General features: G+C 37.4%; 1 protein-coding gene and 1 pseudogene across 2 annotated transcripts in view; both read right to left on the bottom strand.

Annotated features, from left to right (window-relative positions):
* The window catches only part of RASA1 (RAS p21 protein activator 1), a 121917-nt gene extending 109189 nt beyond the window's left edge, over window positions 1-12728 (bottom strand). Inside the window, exon 1 of one of the 2 annotated variants that reach the window (XR_004624126.1) lies at window positions 11298-12728. Coding sequence is in view for 1 of the 2 variants with exons in the window: in XM_002913620.4 (XP_002913666.2) it covers window positions 11298-11818 (521 nt within the window). In the remaining variant the exon portion in view is untranslated. The remainder of the gene's footprint in view (window positions 1-11297) is intronic. The other variant, XM_002913620.4, reaches the window with a different exon arrangement.
* Window positions 12390-27443, bottom strand: part of LOC100468142 — a 117534-nt pseudogene continuing 102480 nt past the window's right edge.

The raw sequence follows: 27443 nt of genomic DNA, 5'->3' as shown, positions 1-27443 counted from the left end.
TGGCAATGTGGACTTAAGCAAAATACATGAAGAACTGATAGAGCTAACAGGAGAAATGGACAAATTCTCAGGTATGATTGGGAACTTCAAGACTTCCCTCTCAGAGACTCACAGAAATACTAAACAGAAAATCCGCAAAGAATCCTCAAAGCATCAAATATGTCTCAACGTAAAGTTAAAAACAAAACACAGAATTGAGTAAAAATGAAAAGACAACACAGAAAAGATATCAAAAGATGTGGGATACAACTAAAGCAGTACCAAGAAGAAAAGGTATAGCATTAAATGCTTACATTAGCAAACAGAAAAGGTCTCAAATCAGTATCTTAAATTTCTACTTCGAGAAACTAGAAAGACAGAAGAAAATAAACCCAAAGAAATTAGAACAGAATAAAAATAAAAGCAAAAATCAACAAAACCGAAATCAAGAAAACTGTTGAAATCCTTTGAAAAAATAAAATTGATAAATCATTAGCAAGACTGGCAAAACAAAAAGGAGAGAAGATACAAATTACCAACATCATTAATAAAAGAAAGTATCACTAAACATTCTAGAGCCATTAAAAGGGTAATTAGAAAATAATACAAAGAAGTTTACGCTCCTAAATTAGACTAATTAGAAGAAATGAATCAGTTTCTCAATCAACCACATACAGATCTTCCTCTCCTTGCAATAGGGCTACATCCAGCTAAACCATTTTAATTTGAAAATATCACAAATCAAAAATGCATTTAATGTACCTAAGCTACCAAACATCATAGCTTAGCCTCACCTACATTAAGCCTCCTCAGAACACTTACATTAGCCTACAGTTGGGCAAAATCATCTAATGCAAAGCATATTTTATTTTAAAAAAAAGTGTTGAATATCTCATGTAATTTATTGAATACTGAAAGTGAAAAACAAAACAGTTGTAAGGGTACAGAATCCTTTTAAGTGTTACAGGTTGTGGTTGTTTACCCTTGTGACTTCTGACTGGGAGCTATGATTTGCTGCAGCATCGTAATAGAGAATCTTACCACACAATGCTAGCCCAGGGAAAAGATCAAAATTCAAATTCCAAGTGTGATTTTTACTGAATGTGTATCACTTTCACATCATCACAAAGTCAAAAAACCTTAAGTTAGGGACTATTTGTACTACCAAGTTTCAACCAAAGTAAATAATAAATAAATAAGTAATCCCACAACCATTAAAAAAATTAATTCATAATTTTAATTCTCAAAAAAAAAAAAATCCCAGGCTGAGATGTTTTCACCAGAGAATTCTACCAAATATTTAAAGAATACCGAAACATCACAAACTCTACCAGAGAGAGAAAAGGCGGGAACGTGGCCTACCTCATTCCATAAGGTAAATATTACCCAAATATTGAAATGAAACAAAGATACCACAAGAAAGATGCAGACCATATCTCTAATGAACTTAGATGCAAATTCTCAACAAAACAACCTAAATTCAGCAACATTTGAAAGGCATTACATATCATACCCACATGGAATTTATTCCACATATGCAAGGAGTGTTCAACATTTTAAAAAAAAAAAAAGTGTAATCTACAATATCAACAAGCTAAAGAAAAAAAAATTCTATCATAAACTGACTCAGAAAAAGAATTTGGCAAAATCCATCACCCATTCATAATAAAAACTCTCAGTAACTAGGAAGACAGGTGATCTACTTGATAGAGTATCTACCCAACTACCCAAAAAAACATACAGTTAGCATCATATTTAATGCTGAAATACTAAATGTTTTCCACCTAAAACAAGGAACAAAGCAAGGATGTCTGCTCTTACCACTTGGAGTCGATACAGTACTAGAAGTTCTAGCCACTGCAATAAGACAAGAAATAAAAGGCATAGAGATTAGAAAAAGCCTCTAAAAACTAAAAGGTAATTTTAGCAAGGTCAAAGAATACAGGACCAATGCAAAAATCAATCACATTTCTATGTACTAATAATGAACATGTGGAAACTGAAATAAAAAACATAATATTCACAAAATTCCTCCATAAAAACAAAAAAATTAAGTATAAATTTAACAAGAGGTGTACAATAGGACTTGTAAATATAGACAAGCTTGTTCTAAAATTTTTATGTAAGTATCACAAGGCTTTGAATAACTCAAACCATCTTAAAAAGTGAGAGGAACCACTCTACCTGATGGTCAGGCTTACTACATAGCTATAGTAATCAACAGTATGATATTAGCGAATGGAAACTTATAAACCAAAAGAACTCAAGTGAGAACGCAGAAGTAAACACATACATACATGTCCAATTGATATCTTATAAAAGTGCAAAAGCAATTCAAAAGAGAAAAGATATTTACTTTTTCTTTTCTTTTTTTTTAAAGATTTATTTATTTATTTGACAGAGATAGAGACAGCCAGCGAGAGAGGGAACACAAGCAGGGGGAGTGGGAGAGGAAGAAGCAGGCTCATAGCCAAAGAGCCTGATGTGGGGCTCAATCCCATAACGCCGGGATCACGCCCTGAGCCGAAGGCAGACGCTTAACCGCCGTGCCACCCAGGCGCCCCGATATTTACTTTTTCAACAAATGGTGCTGGAGCAACTGGATATCCATAGGCAAGAATATGAACTTCAATTTATCTTTTATAAAAATAAAAATAGATCATAGGCTTAACTATAAACCATTAAAATATAAAACTTTTATTAAGCTATCACAGTAGAAAATTTTTGAGACCCATGCTAGGTGAAGAGTTCTCAGACTTGCCTCCAAAAAGAAATATTAATAAATCAAGCCTCAACAAAATTAAAGATGTTTGCTGACAGAAAGACCTTGCTAAAAGGAAAAAAAGAGAAGCTACAAAATGGGAGAAAGTATTTGCACATAGCAGACATCGGAGTAATATTTAGAATTCTCAAAACTCAACAAAGCAGTCCTATTGGGAAATGGGCAAAAGACATGAACAAACATTTCACCAAACAGGATATACAGATACCAAATTAGCATATGAAAAGATATTCGACACATGAGCCATTAGGGAAATACAAATTAAAACCTCAAGAAGATCACTAGACACCAATGAGAATAGCTTAAATAAAAATTTATGACAATATCAAACGCTTGTGAGAATACAGAGAATCTGGATTGTTCATACATTACTGGTGAGAATGTAAAAGGATACAGCTACACTAAAAAAACAGATTGGCAGTTTCTTATAAAACTGAACATGCAACTGCCACATAATCCAACTGCACTCTTGGATATTTATCAGACAAAAATGAAAACTTATGTTCACACAAAAACATAAACACGAATGTCCACAGCAGCTTTTTTCCCCTAATAGTCAAAACTGGAAATAATCCAAATGTTCTCCAATAGGTGAATGGCTAAGCTGTCCTACATCCATACCATGAAATACTCCTTAGCAAATGAAAAGGAACAAAGTATTGATACATGCAATGACTGGGATGAATCTTGAAGGAATTATGTTGAGTAACAAATGCTAACCCCAAAAGGTTACATACTATATGATTCCATCTGTACAATGTGGGGGGGGGGGGTTGTATAACGTTTTTGAAACAACAAAATGAAAAACAGATTAGTGGTGGCCAGGGGTAAGAGATAGGGAGAGGTGCAAGGAGGTGAGTTTGATTATAGAAGGGCAGCACAAGGAATCCTGGTGGTGATGAAGCTGTTCTGTATCTTTACTGAAGTGATGATTACACAAATCTACACATGTGATAAAACTGCATAGAACTAAATGCATGCTGAACGCAGACACACAATTTTATGCAGAACCAGTGAAATCTGAAGATGTAAATTAAATCAATGTCAACTTTCTGGTTGTCATACCAGATGTTGCCTCTGAGGAAAAAATGGGTGAAGGACAAATGCTTTTTGTATTATTTCTTAAAACTAAATGTTAATCTACAATTACATCAAAATAAAATGTAATTTAAAAATCTGAGAGACAAATCAAAATTTAGGTAGGTAGACAGACATGGGTAAGGAGAATATGTTGCAAAAAGTGATATAAGTGTCTTAACTGTGAACCCGCAGTCTAATGGGTTATACCTACAAAGAAGTCTTAAAAGAGTTAAGAAGAATCTCTAGGTCTTTCCCTTATGCTTCAGACAGATATATAAGAGAAAGGGAATTTTAAAAGTAACACCAAGAGAGATTCCAGTTGGTGAACACATGGAGGTGGGAGAGTGGCTAGAAGAGTGGCATTCCCAGAGAGAGCATGGACGCTCGGGACCCTTTTCCACATTCCTTGCCCACTGCTTCTCTTCCATTTGGTTGTTCCTGCATTATATCTTTTGTAATAAGCTGATAATGTAGCTTGATAAAGCTTGAGGAGGTGTTTATCTTCTTGACACATAGATAAAATAATTTTAAAAAATATACACATACACGCACACAAAAATGTGTAACCCTGAATATTACAATAATGAACACAGAGTGAATACAGAAATTTTGCTGGAGTAATGTCTCCCCCACAGGCTTTTCCATGGCTACCATCCATGGTCGTATGTAGGATCTTTTCACACTATAATAATCAGACAGGCACCTAAATAATTTTTCCATCTTTCAACACACATATGGCCCCACTCCAAAAAAAAAAGAGAGAGAGATAAATCACTAACATATAAGGAAAGAAGGTAAAGTATAAGGAAAGTTTTTCTTTCCTACAATGAAAGATAGGAAATAAAAACATCAGGACCTGGTTTCTCAAGTAGTAAATGTGCATCGGATCTGCATCAAAATCACCCAAAGCCATTTTTAAAGAGCCATTTTTAAAGAGTCCAGTGTTATCAGTCAGCTCAGACTACCATAACAAAAACCACGCTGGATTGCTTAAACCACAGAAATTTATTTTCTCACAGTTTTGGAAGCTGTGTCCAAGATTAAAGGGTCAGCAGAGGTGCTCTTTAGTGAGCCCACTCTCCTTGGCTTCCTTCTCACTGGCCACCTTCTCACTGTTACCTCACATGGCCTTTTCTCCATGCATGTGCACTCCTGTGTTTCTTCCTCTTATAACGTCCAAAAGAATTATGAGCCCACGCTTATGACCTCATTTAATCTTAATCGCCTCTTTAAAGGCCCTATACATATACAGCCAAACTGAAACTTAGGGCTTCAACCTATGAGTTTTAGGGGGACAAAATTCAGTCCATAATACCCAGTGACCAACCAGCCCTGAAGTATGTTTTATATAAGTGCACATATATATGTGTGTATTATACTTAATGGAAGTGGGCAAAGCAAAGAAAAAGTATAGTATTTGCATCAGAATTCCAATTCTATCACTCAGCTTTCCCAATAATAAAAATGAGAATATCAATTCTCACTGTATAGCTGTGAGAAATAAAAGATATAATCTATGTAAAGTACCTAGCATATGGTAAAGGACTAGTCAATCCTGGGCCTCTGCCTTTCATCCCCTCCGCCCCCAAAATTAATTATAAATATTACTCAAATCTAAACATATCTGAAAAATTATGAGAACTGGAATCTGCCCCAGTTCTACCACTACCTAGCTATGTGACCTTAACCAAACCACTCTACTTCTGTATCTGGGCAGTCTGTCAGTCTGCTTCTGCATCTAGGTAAGGAGAGTTTGCTCTATTACTAAAATACTGTGTATCTATGACTACCACTCATGACTATAATATCAAACACCAATACTACAAAAGCTAATCAAACTTTCTATAAAACTCCAGTAAAAGAGGATTACGGTATGAAATTTCAATTTATTCTTTCAAATACTTTCATTATTTTAAACTCTTCCACAACTATCCTCCAATGTGAAATATGTATCTATACAACACATCTGTAAGATTAATTTTACCATCTTCTCTATTATTAATGCTTCATCTTCCAAGTAGACTGTATATTCTTTTATATTTTTGTTCCCCCAAATGTTCATTGTTTTACTCACAAAAATCACTTAATCACTGAAAGGCCTAAAATCATACCCCAAATCCTGTTGAGATATGATCAGACACACGGAGAAGTTATCAATAAATTGCACCTGACAACTGTTTTTAACTTAGCCCACAATTGAAAGGTATTGCAGGTGATTTCAAGATGACACACCTACCACACATACATGGCACATTCAAACTGTGAGCCATAACCATCATCCATACTCCATAAATGTAGTTTAAAATTATAATGGTCAGAAGCAAAATCTATTGTGAGGATATCTGAATCATTAGTGAAAAACAATTTACCATGTTAAGCCTAAGGGAAGAACCTATAAGTACTTGCCCTTTCTCCCATCTCATCCCTCACCATTCCTATCTTAGTATTATCTGGTATTACATGTAAATGAATAACACATGAGGTAGGTTGTTACTTTGGTGCCCTCAACAAATCTCACCTCCCAGTATCGATGCCCTTGTACAGTCCCCATCCATACTAAATCTGAACTGGGTCACGCTGTTAGCACTGGCCATTGGTATAACAGCAAACACAAAGAACGCAGACACTTGATAAGTGTTGGCACAGTGAGGCTTGTCCTCTTGACACCTCCTTCATGACACCCAACTTCCATGCTGTGGAGAAACTCAAGCTAATTAAGTGGGGAGGCTACATAGAGAGGGGTAAAGGGAGAGAGGCAGTCATATATTCTCAGGTATCCACCAGTTGTTCCAGCCATATCAGCTGAGGCATCAGATTTATGAATCAAGAAGCCACCTTAGATGGTATAGCCAACAGATGACACATGGAGCAGTCTCCATCAAGCCTTGCCGAACTTTTAGAATTAAGAGCAAATCAACATTGTTTTAGGTGTAACTATAACTAAACACATGCAAGCCAATTAGAACAGTTCTTGTTAGGTAGTAAGCAACCAAGAAATGTCAGCAGTAACAATGGTTATTGTTAACAATTATTTTAAGTTCCATCCCCACCAAGGTATTGTTTTGGGTATCAGAGCTGCTCTTAGGGGCATTCTCTCATTTTCCTAAGGGCCAGTAAAGAGACAGGAGTAAAGCAACCAGAAAGGCCTACTTTTTGCTTTCCCTTTCTTCTTCCTAATTAACAGCTGTCCTTTTTAATCCCCCCCATCCCCCCCACCCCCCCTGGCTCCACACACAGGGTGGAGCCCAATGCAGGGCTCCAACTCAGACCATGAGATCAAGACCTGAGCCAAGATCAAGAGTGGGACACTTAACCCGCTGAGCGACCCAGGTACCCCTGTCCTTTATCTTTTTATCTCTGCCAATAATGTTTGCCTGGTTTCCGTGGAGTACCTAATCAATGATCCAAACCAATTCTAGCCTTTGGCTGTGCTCTATATTCTCAGAAACTACAGGCACCTCCTTCACCCTCCTTCCAGACCACTGGCAAATAATTAAGAGTTGAGTAGGGCAGACTCTTCTTTCAGGGTCAAACTCCTTTAACTAGTAATTCTTTTTTACATGATAGAATCATTAGGTAAAGGGCGTGGGGACCAATAAGGTCTTGTTTAGAAAATAAAAAAGCAACAGGGATAACATACTTGCTACTTCTCCTCAAGGACTTACTGATCCTAATTATATAAATGTCTTATTCTTTTAAAGCCCATGACCTTTTGTTCATACTTCACTCATATTTATCTTAATCTAGCCTGAATCATAGTAGTTGGTTTACCTAATTTCCTATTAGATCTGTAACTGCCCTGGAAGAAAGACTTGAGAAAATGGGCATCTTACTCATTTTTGTATCCCTTAAATTAAGCGCCTACTACACTGATCCACTATTCATACAAATATGGTAAAAAAAAATATCTGGGTCCTGGTCAGCAACCACTCTGTACTTAACTAATCTTTGCAATTCTCACCCCCCATGTTCATTAAGAAATAATGACTCACCCATAGTTATAATGCAATTAGTGACAAAGTTAATGAACACTACGTGTCCTAACATTCACCTCTAATAATTATTTGGCTTAATTAAGAATGACTTTATTTTTGTAGAGATGGTTACATGTTTTCTAAGGAAAAGAAAGGCATCATTTACATTCCTTATTTCCTTTTCCTTCAAGTTTCAGGCTTGAGAAGCCAGCAAATTAAGTCCAGGGTAAGATCTACATCACCTGCCAGGAAAATAATATCAAAGGCAAAGCAAGCCTAGTGGAGGCTACAGCAAACTAGAGCTCAGAACTCACCTAAAAGGGGCAACTACTACTCAGCTCTAGCAAGATATAATTAAACAGGAACAGCAACCAGGTAGAGCCAAATCCTGTGATTTTGCAAGTGATGCTAAAAAGTGAGACTTCTTAAATACGAAGTCTTCCTATTTTTAAATGGTGGCGAGTAATTATTACTAAATGGTCCAAATTCACCAATCATCTGTGGATTGGATTCAGTCCAAGGGCATCCTGCTACAGCAGGCTCATAGTTTAAAATCTCTACATACAACTGAAGGTGGACTAAGGGAACATGCTTCTTTACTATTAGCTTCACATCTACCCCAAAGAAAGCAGGACCACTAAAAGCAAGTTCATAAAATTAGAAGGTGTACCACTGACAAACTCCTTTAACTTTTTTCTCTCTTGAAAAACAAATCTGTTGGCAGTTTTAGATAAAATACATAGGGAGAATTTTTTGCTTTCTAAATTTTCTTCCTCAAAATTTGAGAAAAGGGAAATATTCAAATAAATATAATCGTTAAAATTATACAAACTTTTCTGGCCCTAACCAAACTAATGAAAACACTCAGTGATAAATGAGACAATGACTCCCCATGCACACAGAAAAACAAGGTACAAAATGCTAATAGCATTAATGTATTTGCACTTGTCTATCTATATATTGTCATTTGACTCTCTTGTGACCAACAGCACCAAACTAGACGGATACAAGGTTGAACTCCATGACGAGGGAACCCTACTCTAACAAACCAGTGTGGACTCAAACTTGTGACCCGATCCTCCTTAATAACATGCTATCCAATAACTAAAGTGACCACTCACTAGTAAATAAATATTCAATTAGTCCAAGAACATTTCTTATATAATTTTACAAAAGATTTGACGTTATTTAACCAAGTCATTAAAGCCCTTTAAAAATAGCAATTTATAGAAAAAATCTGAACTTCATCTCTAAACCTACTTAATTAACCTGCCAGAAGACTTATAAAGTCACAATTTTTAATATAATTAATCATGGTAGATAGGCCTTTGGAGTTCCAACCATTCTTTAAAGTAACTATTAGTGAGGGAGTCCCTGTACCAATAGAATTAATAGGCAATTTATTGACAATAAAATTACATTACTGTTACTTTGGGATACTATTTACCGAACGCTTATTATGTGCCAGGCACTGTGCTGAATACTTTGGGTTCTCATTAAACCTTAAAAACAACCATATGATGGAGGTACCAATATTATCCCCATTTTACAGATGGGGAAACTGACCTTTCCAAGATCACACAGCTATAAGTGGCAGACTCAGGATTCCAACCCAAATCTTGTCTAACTTCAGAATTTGCAAGCTTAGACACTACACTCTATTGCCTGCAGTGACTCTGGGTTGATATCTAAGATAAGGAAGAGAGGGAAATTTGTACTTCTCAGTGACAAATTTAAAAAACATACTATAAATGGAGGATACTTTTCAGAACATGATCAATTCTTAGATACACAGTCATACAAATATTTTTATTCCCAAATACATATTAATAATGATGGAAATCTCACACAATAAACTTCCCACAATTTCTCCTAAGTACTCATTCATGTTTATTAAAAATTTAATGGGAACACTCTACATTTTCTGCACAATTTTGCTGTGAACCTAAAAATGTTCTACAAAATAAACATTTCAAAAAAAATTAGAACTACCATATGCCAAGTATGTCTAATACAATTCAGTTATGAACACGGACATAAGACTATCTTCTCTCAGTATGAAAAGTTGCACTTTAAAACAGCAGTGCTGAGCATGTAGTGAGCACTTAAATATTTGACTGATTCTTTCAAAAAAGCTCGAAGGTATGTAAACAGTGCTGTAAAATTTAAATGTTTAACACTCCCAGAACAGACACAAAGACATAATATGGTAAGTCAGAATAAAATTAGACAAAAAAATTAAACTCCTATTGAGCAATATAAAAGGAATGCAACACTGTTAAACCATGGCTGACATAAATAAGGCTAATTTTACTTTTCCACCTACATCAAAAGATGTAGCCTGAAGTAAAAAATGATTACAGAATCGTTTTCTAATTCATTTTGTAAGTCCTTTCTAAATCCTCCAGAGCTTATCCAAAACAAACAAACAAACAAAGAACTTTAAATTGTTCCAAGTGACTGCCAACGTATGAACCAAATATTTTTTCCTCTGACACACCACACCAAGGTTGTCAAAATTCTAAAGGTCAAATAATACTGATATGAGGGATCCATAAAAACAGTTTTGCCATCTATTACCACTTCCCATCAACATTTTCCTCTCATCAAGGTCCATCTTTATAAATACATACCTATGTTCACTTATGAAGGGAACAAGGGGAAGGTCCTAAGTGTACGAAAAAAACCATTTGCCCTATATAATCTACAATATACCGTCAAAACTAATTGTCAAACAGAATACTGTACTGGCCACCAACAAAGTGTCTAAGTGTTAATTTTATTTTACTTCAGAATTGTACTTACAAAGTCTCAACTATAAAAAAATTACACTAATATTAATAAACGGGAGTTCTATGGCATAAATTACAGTTACTATTAGAAGACAGGCCCTTAATCGCACCTGTAATTCACAGAACTCCTTTCCTTTCTCGCTGACCCACATCTTCTTAAGTGATCCGAAGACTTTTCTGCATCGCTATGCTTTCAAAGGAATAGGTTGGGATTTGCAGTGCCACAAAAACAAAGCATTCTGACCAATGCATGTTTCAAATGATATCAATACAATACTCATTCAAGTACTTGTATACTCAAAGCTCCTTATTAATAATCTAGCTTCAACAGGGAATGCACACACAGGTTAAAAGAGACTATGACTGCCTTGGTAGCTGCAAGCTCAGCTGAATCCCAGGACGCCAACCTCAATTTGGAAGAGGCAGAACTATATCCGGTTCTCAATGGATACACATTTTTCCCATGCTTCTGTCTCAAACACTTTACATCTTCCCAGTGTAACAATAAATATACAAAGACGCCGGGGGTATGTCCGTAGGGAGGATGAATGATCAAATTAAATCCCTACGCACGGAACCTGAAGCTTCAAAACTTTTCAGAACAAATCACAACTGAAAGAACGAGGTAAGTTTTCCCACTTCTTTCCAGGAGCCAGCTTCCCCAATCCCTGAACAGCTGTCTTGACTTACTGGTTAGTTGGAGGAGCAGTCAGCGGGATGGCCACTTCTTCTTCCTCGTATTCTGGTCCATCCAGAGAGTCACCTTCGTCCACTGCTCCCAGGCCCGCGCCCAAAGAGGGCAGCTGAGGAGGCGGCGGCAGAGGAGGGAATCCGCCGCCTGCCCCGAAGGTCTCAGCAGGCAACGAAGTGGTCCCCTTGGCGAGAGCCATCTCTCCTCCAGGTCCGGCGGCAGCGGCAGCACCAGCCACGCCAGCAGCAGCACCTCCCCCTGACAGTCCAGCTCCCCCCATTGCTCCTGCCACAGACCCGGCTCCTAGGAACCCTGACCCCAAAGCGGCTCCGCCAGCCAGAGTCCCGGCCACTCCGGCCTCCGTCAGCCCAGAATAAGGGACGGCTGCCACTGGCAGGGCCGGTGGTATCTTCACCCTACACACTGCCGGATAGGCACTCGAGCCCGCCGCTGCGCCGCCTCCTGCTGCCCCGGCGGTCACCGGGCCGCCCTCCTCACTGCCGGCCTCGGCCGCCATCATGTTGAAGCCCGCTCTACTCTACCCTACCCTACCCGCCCGGGAGCCCCGGGGGCCACTAGGCCCGGGCTCCGAGCCGCCCCACCCAGGCGCGTCCCCCTTCAGCTCCCCAGGCGGAGGAAACAACAACAAAAGGAGAGAGCCCGCCGCCGCGCCCCCTCCTCGGGCCACAGCCCAGGCTCCGGAGCTGCCCGGGTTACGGGAAGCGAAGTGGGCAAAAAACCCAACGCCTGCACAAACGCCGCCCCAAACCTTCACCTTACGCACACACACATGCACAGAAGTAAAAAACTTCCTGGCTGTACTAAAGAGGAAGGGAAGCACAGAGGAAGCGGCTGGGGCGGCTGCCGCTCCTTCAGCCACCGCCGCCGCCGACACCGCTTCTTCACCACCCTAGTTCCGGCCACCCCCACCGCAGCCACCGCCGGTGCCGCTGCTGGGGCTGGGGCCACTGCAGCCGCTTCATCCTCCACCGGGCTGGAGATGGGAGGGGTGGGGAGAAAAGAGGAAAGGGGGCGGGGTAGTGGGGAAATCGACTGAACTGCTCCCAACCTGGAGAGCTCAGTGAAACCGACTAGAGAGAATGGAAGGCGGGGCACCAGAGGAGGAGCCTAGGAAAGGAAGGGCGGGGGAGGAGGGCGAGGGCAACTTCTGCGCAGGCGGGTTCCTGGCGCGGGGGTGAGGGTGCTGGGCCTAAAGGGAAGAAAAGGAAGAGTCGGGAGGGAAGGAAGCGGCGGGGGCGCGCGTGCGCGGCCGTGCTTACTGTTTCGCTCGGTTTAGAGCGTGTGGTGGCGTCGCCGTTTCTCCGGTCGGTGTCGCGGGCGGTGGCGCGCGCCTGCTTCCCTGGGTTTTGTTTGACGGGCAGAGGGTGCAGAGGGGAGGAGTGGGTACCCGAGCACGCGGCCGCTCGGCACTGTGAAAGCAGGAGAGACGAGAGGGACCCGGAGGGTTGGAGAGGAAGGAACCGAGAAAAAGGGAAAGGAAGATGCCGCGAAGCCAGTTCCCTTCTTCCTGACTGGTAGAAAAAACACCTTTAGTCAGCGGCGCAGAAACCAGACGGCCAAGGCCCAGGGATAGGGGGATTGCTTCGAAGTTCGAGGCAGTACTATTATTTTTTTTGTTTTCGTTGCATACTAGCAATAACTATATGATTATTCCGTGCTAAAAAAAAAATGAAATTTTAAACTGCATTCTGAAACTCAAGAGAAGTAAACGAAATAGGGGAGCCTCACGGGGAGGGCTAAGAATTTTAGTAGAAATAGTGATTGTAAAGTCGCATTTCTAAGAGTATAGACATTATGTTTTCTTCACTCACATCGCCATCTCTCCTCTGTCCTATCTCTCCTTCCTCCCTCCCCCCACACTCTTAATAGTGCCATCGGAAGTCTGTTGGGTACTAATGAGGTGTGTAGAAGAGGGGTGCCACAAACAACACTCATTTGTGTGCAGAAGGCGGGTCAGGTTCCAGGATGCATATGTGAAGCATAGAGAACCTTGAACAAGGCAAATGTCAAGGTTTTCAAAGTGCCAGATACAATTGTGCATAGTTTCAAGAAATTACCAATAAACTGAAATCTCACACTAAAAATAGCTGGAGAGATGGGTTTTGTTTTGTCTTTTATGCTAGAATATATATAAACTATTATGTGCATTCATATAGGTGGAGGACTCATTCCTATTGTTTGAAATTACAGTATGGGTAATTTGCCCTTTGCATTCATATATTGTTCTTTTAAATTCTCCCAGGAGGATTCCCACATTGAATACCTTTAAATATTGGTCTTTGAGCTCAATGTTTCTTCTGCTAAAGATGATGAAACCAACAGAGGAGCGCAAAGGGGATGGGTAGGAACTCTTAACAGAGGTCCGGGGAAAAAAGGAAAAGACCACCAAAAGAGGTGGCAAGGTGCACACAAGATATTTTCCTTTTCTTTAGAAGTTTGCACAAACCTATTTGCCAAATCAGTGACAAACTTGCTTAATCCTGAGGACTCCTTCATGGTGCTCACCTCTTAGTGTACCACTTGAGAGAGCGAAGATGAATTAGTCACAAGAGTGGTGTTAGACCAGTGTTATTCTAGGAACTTGTTAGTGCAAATTCTTGGCCCCATTCCAGACCCTCTGAATCAGAACTCGCAGAAATCTGTTTTAATAGTCCCTCCAAGTTTACACATTTAAGAACCACTATACTATAGTATGCTAATCAAGACGGAGGTATACAGTACCTAAAATGGTTTTGAGGGGCGCCTGGGTGGCACAGCGGTTAAGCGTCTGCCTTCGGCTCAGGGCGTGATCCTGGCGTTATGGGATCGAGCCCCACGTCAGGCTCCTCTGCTATGAGCCTGCTTCTTCCTCTCCCACTCCCCTGCTTGTGTTCCCTCGCTGGCTGTCTCTATCTCTGTCGAATAAATAAAATCTTTAAAAAAAAAAATAAAATAAAATGGTTTTGAAAGAAAGAAGAATAGATGAGAAAGCCAACTCAATGTCATTCATTAGGTAGGTGGATAAGAAAAGTATTGTGTTGCTAAGCCCTGTACTATTCTAGAAAAGTGGTTGGGAAATGAGAAAATGCATAATGAAGTAATTTCATAATACTGAAGAGAATAATGCAATCCTACTTCTTACAGTTGCCTCCCTGGAACAATTTTTCTTTTTCTTTCAAACTTAGACCCTCAAAGTAAGAAGAGAATCTCAAAGTACCTATTCCACGCACTACCAACAAATTATCTTGTAGTCTGTGGTTGAAAGCCACAGTACTTTAGCATCCCAGTCCTCCAATACTCCCACCCCAAATACCACCCTCAGCCTTTGAATGTAGGACACTGGCCTAACAGGTTATCACCAACTCTTATCGCTGATCTCTGAGTGTTCACACATATGCTGCCTAATTCACAAAAGTGCCTTCTTTCCCCTCTTGAAAATTCTTTAGCAAATAAAGGCCAATATTTAATGCAGTCCAACACCAATTACTTACCAAGTTCTATTGTTTTCTAGTTCCTTACAAGTGTATGTACCTACAAACCTACTCTGCAGATACGGGTAGCCTATCCTGCCTAGCCCAGTGCTAGGCATCCGTGCCAACGGCTTTGAACAGGCCTCCATTCCTTAACAAATTCTGGTTTAGATCAGCCCACATCTTTGGACATCAATTGTTCAACTAGTAGGAAAAAACCTACCATGTTTGTCCATATATCGACCTAATACCAATATCTTACCATATATTCAATCTTAGAGTTGTGCTGTCCTTTTTATCCAAAGAGATTAATACATATCTTTCATGAGCTATTTCCAAATACCTGATATACTCCCTTTATTGGACGGATCGAGGCTTTGATCTTTACTATTCCTTGTGTGCTTCCTGAATCTCAAGTCCGTCGTCTCTCTTAAGTGACATTTGATTTTTATAAAAGGGTTATATGTTTATACTTCATTTTTTGTCTGTTGCCTTTTTTTCTTTTTCTACTCACCTTGACCTTCTGTCCTTCTCTCATTTATAGTCTCATGTTATCTTTTCTCCTGCTAATTTCTTTCTCAATTTCTATTTCTGTGTTTCTTTTTCTGTTCTTTCAAGCCCTGTATTTCCTAACTCCTTGAACTTTCATGAGTCAAACTCCTTAAACTTTCATGAGTCAAAAACTGAAGAACAGTGTAAAAAAACAAAAAAACTATGAAATATCTATGTAGCGAGAGGCATTACAGAGATTCTGCAGGAATTGATGTTAGATGTGGTGTTATGTAACATCAGTTAACAAAGGGAAGTAAACAGTCTGTTAATTAAATTCACAGATAATATTAAACAAGGAGGTACCAAAAAACAGAACAATATACAAAAAGGAAAATTCAAAATAGCATTTACCTTGATTAAAACTATCTTTGGTAGCTATGACTTTAGAAAACTTATCCAGTTATTGAATTAAATACAGTATTTAATGAAAAATAAATAATCAAAAATGCTGGGCAAAGACTTATGGGTGAAAAGAATCTAAACATTTTTAATTAAAAAAAATAATTTGGCTCATTCTGATTTTATTGGCAACTTAAGTATGAATGTAATACATTCCAACATATTTTTTCAGTTTTGATACCTCAGTATGTGAAAAGGTAATTCTTAGGCAGTAATACAATTTTAGAGAACCTCAAAGGGCTTAGAGCAAATATATGAGTTGTGTCTGAGGGGAAAACTAAGCTGGAAGTGATAAAGAGCTTACAGCTGTGTTTGAAGAATCCCAAATTGTGTTTCATGCCCTGGTGCATACTCAGCGACACAAATAGGCTTCCAAGTTCATCTAAATAAAATCAAAAGGTTTCAATGACCCAAAAAAATCTTGAAAAGAAGCTTTTACTGCTAACCCTAATATTCCTACTTCATTTGCTGACCTCATCTTAAAATCCTCAAGAGCACACATTTCCTGATTAGGGAGATGTTTTAAGAAAATAATATAGAGGAGATACAGGTTAAAGGAAATTATTTTAATGAAAAAATAAATAGCTCTGCAGAGATTACAGTATGTGGTTTAATAACTAAATAAGATTTATGAAAATTATAAACACTATGAAGAAATTAAATAATAGTATGATATCTCAGGCTGTAAAATAAACTTCAAAGAAAATTATCAGAAGCCGTCTTCTGATGGCTAAAGGAGCTTAGAGCAGTTAGATCTAAATATTCTTTCTCTTGAAAGAAGAGTTGACAAATATCTTTATTTTTTATTAGTTTATTCTTCTATCTTTATTTTGCTGATTTTTCATTATTCTTTATCAGAAATTCTCCTCTTTCATTATTTCTAATCCTTTTTTCTTTGCCTACCATTTTCCTCTGACCAGAAACATTTCTGTATTTCCTGACTATACCTTGGTCCCTTTACATGATAGTGCTCTATGGGAGAAGTGAAAGAAAAAAGGCAATGGAATGGTTTCCGGGCAAGGGAAATGGGAGAGTCAGGATGACTAGGACTCTGGTCCATGTGTTCTTCATTATTATACTCCCATACTTTGCCTTTGTCAGCTACATTTTACCACCTGAAGCACAGTCAGGGAATCCAACTAATCTTTGGCCTCTTCAGTTTAGAAGTTCTGCAGAATCTAGGGGCGCCTGGGTGGCACAGCGGTTGAGCGTCTGCCTTCGGCTCAGGGCATGATCCCGGCGTTGCCGGATCGAGCCCCACATCAGGCTCTTCTGCTATGAGCCTGCTTCTTCCTCTCCCACTCCCTCTGCTTGTGTTCCCTCTGTCGCTGGCTGTCTCTATCTCTGTCAAATAAATAAATAAAATCTTTNAAAAAAAAAAAAAAAAAAAAAGAAGTTCTGCAGAATCTCTAATTCAGGTTGCATCCTTAGGTCTACATGAAAAATCCCTGGTAACCCCTCCATCTCTAAATTCAGTTAGCACATCAAATACACAGGTTTCTTTACAATGAAAGGGTTAAGCGTGCCTTGAGTTAAGTATAGATAAAATAAGGTGAGAGTTTTAAGTATATCAGAGGTTGTGAGTAACATAACGTTACAAAACTAAAATGACCTTTCTTAAATATTGCCAACTATAATTAGTTCTCAATTCACGTTCCTTTGAAGAGATTTTCAACTTCACCTGTTAACCTGTTAACACTTCTTTATTTTTTAACTTTCTCTTCATTCTTTATCTAATTGTTAGCAAACATAACACATAGAATAGCAGTGATTTCCAGATTTCTGAATTTTACAGACTACTAATGCTTCAACAAAAATTGAAAGACTATTAAACTGTTATGAAGTTGCTGACTTCTGGTTTTATTGTTGTTATTAACTACTAATTCCTACCACTCTATTTCATATAAGGAAAGGACATTTCAAGGCAGAAAGAAAGGAGGGTGAGGGAGGGAGAAAAAAAGGGGAAGGAATTAATTTCAATAATTTGATTACATAAATTTAGCTTCATGAAAAGTGCATCAAATATTATGTCCTTTTTCATTTTCCCACAGATATATTAAAAATTGGCATTGGTTTGCTGACAAGGTATCTTAGTCTGGGCTTCTCCAAAAGCAGACTCTGAATTAAGACTTGAGTGGTAAGTCATTTGGGAGGTGATCACGAAATTTCAGACAGAGAGTAGGGAAGGAAAGGAAGCCTGTACAAGATGTGTTAATGAGCAGGTTACTGCTATGAGCAACTGGGGCTCAATCTCACTAGGGATCCCTGGGAGACAACACAGAGTACACCTGAGAATTGTCACACCTGAGGGACAAAGAAACTGGTTTTTGCTCTTCAGCTCCCATTTGTCATTGATTGAGGGCTACTCCTAAGAGTATCTCCTCTCCAACCCCTCTACACTGCCCTCTTTGCAAGCTGAGTGTCTCCCAGGGCTAGAGAAAGCCCTCAAGTAGAGAGTTAACTGGTGTTTGTAGTGAAAAGCTATTACATGCAGAGAAAAGGTGAGTGTCAAAGGGGTATGGAGTTGGTAAGGACAGTACCTGCTATCCCGGGATTTGAAAACCTCTGTGATGAAGAACTTACTTCTGTTAAATATAGGTACTCTGGAATCTTATTTGTTACACTTAAGCTATTTTGTATTTAATTTATCCTACTCTATGACCTACTAACTTTATTTAGCACAATTGACTAAGACGCTTCTTCAGTGTTAATCATAGTATAGCTGGAACGAGAACTCATCATTTCCCAGTAATGCATATTATCCCTGGAACAATGCTAATCAGAGGGAGTGGTTTTCTAAGATTCTCCATTTATTGCTTGATATCAAACATACTGCTTATTTTTTAACAAGTATTTTGATCTAGATTATAGAACAGAAGCGAAGGTGATTATGCATTGCACATAAAATAGCTTATTGATAACCAATGGAAAAAAACTAAAAAAAAACTATTATGAATATTAAAATAGCATTTTAAGACATAATATGATAGTATGTTTTACTTTTTCTTTTTTTTTTAAGATTTTATTTATTTATTTGATAGAGCACAAGCAGGTGTAGTGGCAGGCAGAAGGAGAGGGAGAAGGAGAAGCAGACTTCCCGCTGAGCAAGGAGCCTGATCCAGGGCTCGATCCCATGAATCTGGGATCAGGACCTGAGCCAAAGGCAGATGCCTAACCAACTGAGCCACCCAGGCACCCCTAGTATGTTTTACTTTATTAAAAGTGGTTCAAAATTCAGGCCCCTTATTTGTAGAAAATTTTAAAGTCATCCGAGTGCTTTCTCATGCATTGTCTTTTTCACAACTCTGAAAAAGTATGACAATACTATTACTCTCAGTTGACAGATCTGTAAGCTTGTGAGTTCCAAAGGTGTGGTCAATTCACCTCAAGTAATGGTGGTTCATTATAAGAATGCCTGGGGAAGTATGGTAGGACAAAAAAACTGTCCCACAATAAACTGTCTAGCCTCATAGGGAACTGTAATATCTTTATTTTTCAGGACCCAGAAGCAGCCCTAGGGAACTAAAAGGAATGCTTGTGGTAATGCCTGAAGAATGAGGACCATGTTATTATCTCCTTCAGTGGCAGCATCATTCCCATGACTCAAGTGCTCAGTCACTACTGTATTCTGTTTCTCTGCTCAACATAGCCCCTGAATCTGATTCTGATTATACCTCCTGTATCAACCAGCTCTCTTCATGCCTATCTCATAATTCCTGCTTATTTGTGGCTTCCACAACTTCCTTGCTTCCACTTAGAAATATTTATTAAGTGCCAGGGAAACAGTGGTGAGCCAAAATAGGTGTGGTCTTTGCTTTCATGGAGCATTCAGTTTAGAGAGAAGCAGACGTTTCATCAACTAGCCACGTAAATAAATGCAGCATATGAAACTAAGATAAATTATATTAGGGAAAGAAAAGCTGAAATGACTTGAAATCTTTATGGCTTTTACAGTCATTCAACAGAGTCTTTGTTGAGTGTTCACAGAGTGTTATGGTATAATAATATAGACAGTGTATCAGCCCCAAAACTGGGATGCTGGGACAGAAAGACTGGATTTAAATCCTTCCTCTGCCACTGCTAGCTCTAAAACCCTGGTCAAGTTACTTAACTTCTCTGAGTCTCAATTTTCGCATCTATTATATGTATGGATAGCAATATCTGTTGGCTTAGGTTGGGTTCCTCCAGAGGCAGATCCAAATATTAGAATTGGTTTGTAGGTTATTTGGGAGGTGATCCCAAGAAGCTGGGAGTACTTATTCTCCAAATCCCTTCCATCTATGGTGAAGGCTGCTCTGAGATTCTTTAAACCGCTAAACTTCTGAGATGTCCCACGCTCACAGGCAGGAAAGAACTCCTAGTCACCAGGTAGATTCCATGACCATGCACAAGAATGGTGGGTGACAAAGGAACATGGTGGGGTATTGACAGCTTTCAAACCCACCTTTAGGAGGTTTTTATGAGGATTTGAGATACCAACATAATGGAACAAAATAGGAGCTCAATAAATTGTATCCACTACAATAGATAAAAGTCTTGTTGAGAGGATGAGATATGCACTTATGAAATAGCAACATAATAATAAATACGATGTAAAATTCAATATATAATTAACATGAGCTAACATGTTACAGTACTGCAGTGGTAGTAGATATCTCCAAACCCTAGCCTCTCCTCTTAGTCCAAACTGTCCCTTGGCATCTCCATCTGAATATCTCATCTCCAACAAAAAAGTCTTGAATTTACTACACATAAAACTTCTTCCCCTAGTATCCCCATGTGGTAAACGGTACTATCAACCATTTCCTTCATGGCCAGGAAACTAGATAACATTGATTCCTCTTTCTCTCACATCCCACATTTAATTTATCAGTGCATCCTCTCAGCTCTGCCTTCAAAATATATCCTATATTTCATTGCATTTCAGTCTTAATTGTGACTACCCCAGTCTAAGCCACCAACATCTCTTACCTCACCTTCTATAATAGAATTGTATGGCAGTCTTCGGCTTCCACTTTTCCTCCTCTTGTCTATTCTACACACATTAGCCAGAATGACCTTTTTAAAATGCAAATCAAATCACTTCACATTCCTTTTTAAAATCCTCCCATCACACGTAATAAAATGCAAGCTTCTTCTCATGATCTATAAGGCCTTACGTGACTTAGCCTCTGCCTCTCATAAACCTCAGCCCCTACCACACACCCCCACCTCTCACCTATAGTCTTGTTACACTGAATGGCTGGCTGTTTCCTGAATATACCAAGAATCCTACTATCTCAGAGCCTTTAGACTTATTATACCCTCTGTATGAAATCCTCTTCAGTGGAGTTTTGCCTGGTTTACTTCCCTTCATCAAGACCGCTCAAATATCATGTCCTCATAAAGTTCTTCACTGACTGCTCCAACCACAAAAACCTTCCACTTACACTGTTTGATCTTTCTTCTTACTGCTTTTCAGTGCCTGAAGTTATGCTGTATTTTTGTTTACTTGTTTACTGTCTGTCTCCACAAATAGATTATAAGCTTCATGAGGACAGGATTTCTGCCTATCTTAACTGCTATGTTCCACTTGCCTCAGGCAGTATCTGCCACATAGTGAGTGCTCAATAAATCTCTGTGGAAGGAAAGAAGAACAGATAAAAAAGAAAGAGGGAAGAAGCTAGAAATTTTGGAAATTCATATCCCACTGTTGAAAAACATTGCATTTACAACAATTATCATTGAAATATTTCCCTATGAATTCTCCCCACTGCTATATTCATACAATTCAGTATTTAATGTGGTGCATTCTTAAGTTTGGGTTTAATATTTCACGCTTTCAAGTTTTTTTTTAAATCCACATTATGTAATACAGTATATTGACTATTTCTTCTACCTTTTTGGTATTTGTGATGGTTATCTTATGTATCAGCTTGGCTAGGCTATACTAGCCAGTTATTTAATTAAATACTATCTAGGTGTGCCTGTGAAGGTATTTTGAAGATGTGGTTAATAGTTAATTAGAAGTAAAGGGGATTACCATCAATAAGGTGCATGGGCCTCATCCAATCAGTTAAAGGCCTTACGAGCAAAAACTGACATTTCCTAGAGAAGACATTCTGCCTCAAGATTGAGACATCAACTCTTCCGAAGTTTTCAGTTTGCTGACCTGCATTTCAGATTTCAAACTTGCCAGCTCTACAACTGTATAAGCAAATTCCTTAAAAATTTCTCTCTCTCTGAGATATGTATCTATATCTATATGTCTATCTATATAGAGAGAAACAGATATCTGTAGATAGATTACAGATGGAGAGGTCTATCTATCTATCATCTATCTATCTATCTATCATTTTTCTCCTATTGGTTCTGTTTCTCTGGAGAACCCTGACTGATTCAATGCCTGATTATGTGAAAAGCAAATCATATATATTATCACCCAAATCCAAATCAGTAATACGATGAACAGAACAAATACAAAACTAGCAACCTCTCTATGTGGACATTAATCCATTATTTAATACTATTTAGGTGTATTTGCTCAGCAAGCAAAAAATCCTCTTAGCCTACCTTTATCTTATTTCTGTGTGTATTATAAGTGATTTTGAGAAATACCTTGCTAATTTCAAAAACAATGTCTATAGCACTTTTTCTGTCAATTTAACAACTTTATAAAAAAAAATAAAGCAGAGCTTGATATATCTTGTTATGAAATTCTTCTTGATGATCATAACTTATTCCACACTCAAAACAACTGGTTAATAATGTTTTCTAAAGTTTTGTTAGGCACTGGTGTATTATTAAGCATGTCTGTAAAAAAAATTTTTTTTAATAGAGGAAAGAGCTAATATTTAAAAATTCTGTTCTGTGTTATATGTCATCTCATCTCATTTAATCCTGTCAGTGACCTTATAGAATAGATATTACTATTTCCATTCAGTAAATAAGAAAACCAAAGCTTCTAAAAATTTAAACTACTTGCCAAAGTCACACTGTATCACAGTACTCTTCCAGTCAGAACATGTATCCAACACCTACCTTCCGGTTTCTCTTGTAATTATTACAATAACTCATCCAACTTATCAGGGAATCCATTATCACATGTGTAAGTTCTTTCAGTAGACTAACATTAACACATAATTTTTATGAAGCTTTTTATCGGAGCCCATTTAAAGCAACCATGTTCCCCTTTCATATTATCTAACTTATCTTGGATCACAGGTCCTTCTCAAATTGATTTCCAATCAAACCATACTCAGAGTCAACTGGGGTTAGGAATTGAAAGGAATTGGTAACTGACTGGATGTGAGAAGCAAAAAAGACAGAGGTTTTTTGGGTTTTTGCTTTTTAATGACTCCAATAAATTAAGTCTAAGATAGCACTGGTAGATAGTATTTATCACGAGTTGCTCTCTCTTTATCTGTAAGAAGATTATATGTACCCACGTATGACCATGTGACTTATAGTGCCTACCTATCAATGGAGTATACTCTCTAGCCCCATTGTCGGGTTTGGTCATGTGATTTGCTTTGGCCAATGATATATAAACAGAAATGACTTACACCACTGGATATTTCTGCCAATAATCTTCTCTTTCCCATTGCCATTAGAATAGAATGTTGTAGGGGTGCCTGGGTGGCTCAGTTGGTTGGATGTCCAACTCTTGGTTTCGGTTCAGGTCGTGATCTCAGGGTCCTGGGATCGAGCCGTACCTTGGGCTAGGCACTCAGTGCAGAGTCTCCTTGTCCCTCTCCCTCCCCTTCTGCTCCTCGCCCCCTCGACCCCCCACCAGGCTCACCTGTGTGCACACATTCTGTCTCTCAAAAGAAGGAAGGAAGGAAGGAAGGAAGGAAGGAAGGAAGGAAGGAAGGAAGGAAGGAAGGAAGGGAAGAAGGAAGAATAGAATGTTCTATGTAAAGATTAGTCCTTCAGTCAAGGTCCCAGAATAAGAAGATACATTGGAGCAAAAACATAGGCAAACTTGTTGACAAACATGTAATGTGAGGAGGGAATAAGTCATTGTTATTTTAAGTAACACATTTCTGGTATCATTTGTTACTGAAGCAAAGTTGACTAATAAAGGCAAAGGGTCTATAACAAAATCAAATACAATGAAAAGTAATGGTGATTTAGGATTATGCTAATAGATCAAAAATGCTACAAGTTTATATAGCCTAGAATCTGAATTATAAATAAGCTTTTGCTACCATTTGGAAATAACCAAAAATATTTTCTGTAAGATTATGAAGATTATTGAAGAATAAAAAGCCTTTAAAATTTGAATTATCTGGATAACTGTCTACATAGCCATAGCTAGGTCAAAATGCATTAATTTATAGACAGAATTTGAACAATCATGATAGATAGCATAGATAATTAGATTTTTGTTTGGGATGAGGAGTCTGTTCTCTTGGACTGAGGTATTTGAATTGATTTTCTATTTTCAGTTTGCCATTCCTCATTTGCCTTATTAACAAGTCTTAAAGCTGATGAGGGTTTCTGAATCTCTACTTTGTTACTTAGTATAAATATTTTTTTATGTCTTAGCTAATAAAAACGATATCCATTAAATTTCTATACTTTGGAAATGTTTGAACCAACTAGAAAAATATATCAAGGTTTTTCTTAATTAGAAAAACCAAAACAAATATAGTAGGTTAAAAAATACAGTGCCATGTTATTTTCCTGGTCAGTTAAAAATTTCTGACCTATGCATATAGGTTGACTTATTTAAAATTGTGCTTTACTCAAGTACAATATTCAGTCTTTTAAAACTTGGCATTAACCAAGGCATGAGATGATTTTGGCCTGAAGTTTCTTAAATGCATTATGTATTGATGATCTTATTTCCTGAGTTTTCTGACTGAGATTACGGACAATATGCTGCTTATGTAATCATCATTCTTAGATGATATAGTATGTTCAGCTTTTTGAAATGTTCTACTAAACCAATTATAACATTACAGCAATAAATTCACCTAATTGAAGAAGTTTTGGAAGATTATGTGGTTGTATGTATTATTTTTTTTCTATATTCTGCAACTATAAAGGCTTTATATCATTCATCTGATGTGAAGAAAAGTTCTAACATTTATTAAAGGGCTAAAAATTTGTGATTCATTTTCATCTAAAACAATTTGCTGTCCTTTATAGTAATTACTTTTGTTTTTAAAATTGATTTGAAATTTTCTTTTTGATAAGTAGATAAAATATTAACATTTCATTTCATTTGATATAGACTAGATATTTTAAGACTATTCTGCTGTTCCATATTATAATAACAGTACTTATTTCTAAAAACTTTATATTAGTCTTATGTTTTGTTACAGAAAATATTTCATAAATTTTTAATTTTTGATATATCAACATTTATTTTTACTTCTTTAATTAAAATAAAGTGTTAGGAGAAGATAAAACCAGGCAATGCTATGACAAGATTTATGGATTCTGTAGGAAAAGAACACCGTGATTATAGCAGGTCTTGTTAGTTGTTTATCCATGAACTTCTTCCTACCTCCTTTCTTGCTAACTGAATTTTGATTTTGTTTAGGATGGCAATGATTCTAGCCTGAGCAATGAATCCCAACTGCTCCAAGCCACTCTTTAGCAATCCTGTTCCCCTTTAGCCGACACTTAATTTCCCAGCCACCCTTGCAACTCAACATGACCTACGATCCACTTGGGTTCCTTAATGGTTTCTAGATTTGTGTCACAGTTAAAAAGACCTTCTTCATTATTGCACCAATTTTAGAAATTTCTCTAGTTATCTTCTGGTGTTTTTTTGGTTTCCAATTTTAGGTTGTTTAAATCTTTAACTTACTTAGGATTTATTTTGGTATAAGGAGTGAAATAGTCATCCACCTTTTTTTCTTTCTCTCTAAATATAACTTCATCCTTTCATACACTTAGTCATTGTCTTTACTTTTTTCCCATTACACACTTACCCTGGTTTAAAACATTTTTGATTCTCAGAGTGAGGTATTATTAAAAGGAGGAAGTAACATTAGGACTCTCATATTTTAATTATCTTTGGCATTCAGGGAAAGCTTCTATTATATTTAAAAGTTTGAATAATGGGAGATCAAGAACAACCTGCTAGAAATACCTCTTCTTTCCTCCCCTTTATGTAAACATCCACGTTAGAGTGAAAATACCAAGGAGGAAAAAAGAAACTTCCATAAATATATGTGACATATGATGATTTATCCAAAATTTTGTTGAAAATTTTTTGGGTGTCAAAGAGATTTCTGGCCCTATACTTTTTAAAAGCTAAACAGAGACCTTTTAAAATTAAATCCTGTATTTTTAACAAAGGAAGGGATCACTTCTTGCTTTTTATAGAGGAGATATGCTTCGTATATCCCCTTTGCCTCTGAATGGATCATGGTTCTCTTTACAGATAGAAGTAGAATACAACCATTCAGAGTTAGGATCTAGGTTAGGAACATAAGTTTACAGGAAGATTCCCTTTAAAATAACAGGAACCCTTATTAATAGATTTGAGAAAAGACAATTTTTTACAAAACTGGCAAACACAAATACTTGTTGAAGATGGGTGATGATGGTACTTGGAGGTTTATCATCCTATTCATTCTGCTTTTATGTACATTTGAAAAGCTCCATAATGAAAAGAGTGATATTTTAAATATTTATTAATCATTTATGCCTAACTTTTTATAAAGATTCTTAGAACAATGGGGGAGGAGCTTCCAGCAAGAGGTGAGGAGGGCTCACTTCAGAAGAATGCATTCACATCAACTACCACCTGGAAATAAAGTTATCATTTCCCAAGCATTTGGAAATAACTCTTGTCCATCCAAGAGGAAGGAAAAGCCTGAAGGGAGAACGGGACAAAATCTTCAAAATGTAATACAGAATGAATCTGAGGACATCAAACATTCTTGAAAACAATGTCTTTCCATTAGACTAAAGTTGTATTACATCACTCCATGAGTGTAGCTGACTAGTTGTTATGAGTCAACATCACACCCCAACTTTTAGGACATTATGTCATAGTTTTGTAGCTATTTATTATTTCTTTTGTGAACAAAGGGTCTTTCTCTTCACTATCATTTTGAGCAGTTCTAAATTTAGAATCTAAAATATAAACGGCATGGCATTTAGATTATTAAGGACTAATTAATTAACAAATATAAATGATATTAAATATCGTATATTAATTATATAATATATTCAGTATCATATATCTATCCTCTGATTTCCATTTCATTTCTAAGATTCAAATATTCTTTGATTTGAAATGAAGTAAGAATGAAACATGAAACATCTTGGTGTTCATTAAAGCCACATTTATATTGAATTCTCACTCAAAATTTTCTAAATCTTATAGCTTCATTTTTTATCAGTATTGAGTTCTGCAAAAATGTGATTAAAAGAACAAGAGAAAAATGTTGGTCAATGTGGTATGACCTCTTGTAGGTGATTGAAGCCAAATTTTACATCATGTTTATTCTCATCCTCATCTCCTTTTAGCCCCCAAGAAAAGAAAGAAAGGAAAGAAAAGAAAAAAATTTTTTTAAAAATAGACAATGGCTGAAAGGGACCAGGATACATACCAAATCAAAATCATTTTCAAATATGTCACAAAGATGTTAATGAGAAGAACTGTAATACAAAATGACTCATTTTAAGTAACAAAGAAATGGCAAACAGAAGGAATAGATAAGAGAAAAAATAAACAATATGAAGGTGGGGAAGGGAATTGTATTTTGTTATTGTTTG

The sequence above is a fragment of the Ailuropoda melanoleuca genome, chromosome 3 (assembly GCF_002007445.2).
Source record: "Ailuropoda melanoleuca isolate Jingjing chromosome 3, ASM200744v2, whole genome shotgun sequence".
NCBI classification, from domain to species: domain Eukaryota; kingdom Metazoa; phylum Chordata; class Mammalia; order Carnivora; family Ursidae; genus Ailuropoda; species Ailuropoda melanoleuca.
This window is presented reverse-complemented; position numbering and strand designations above follow the sequence as displayed.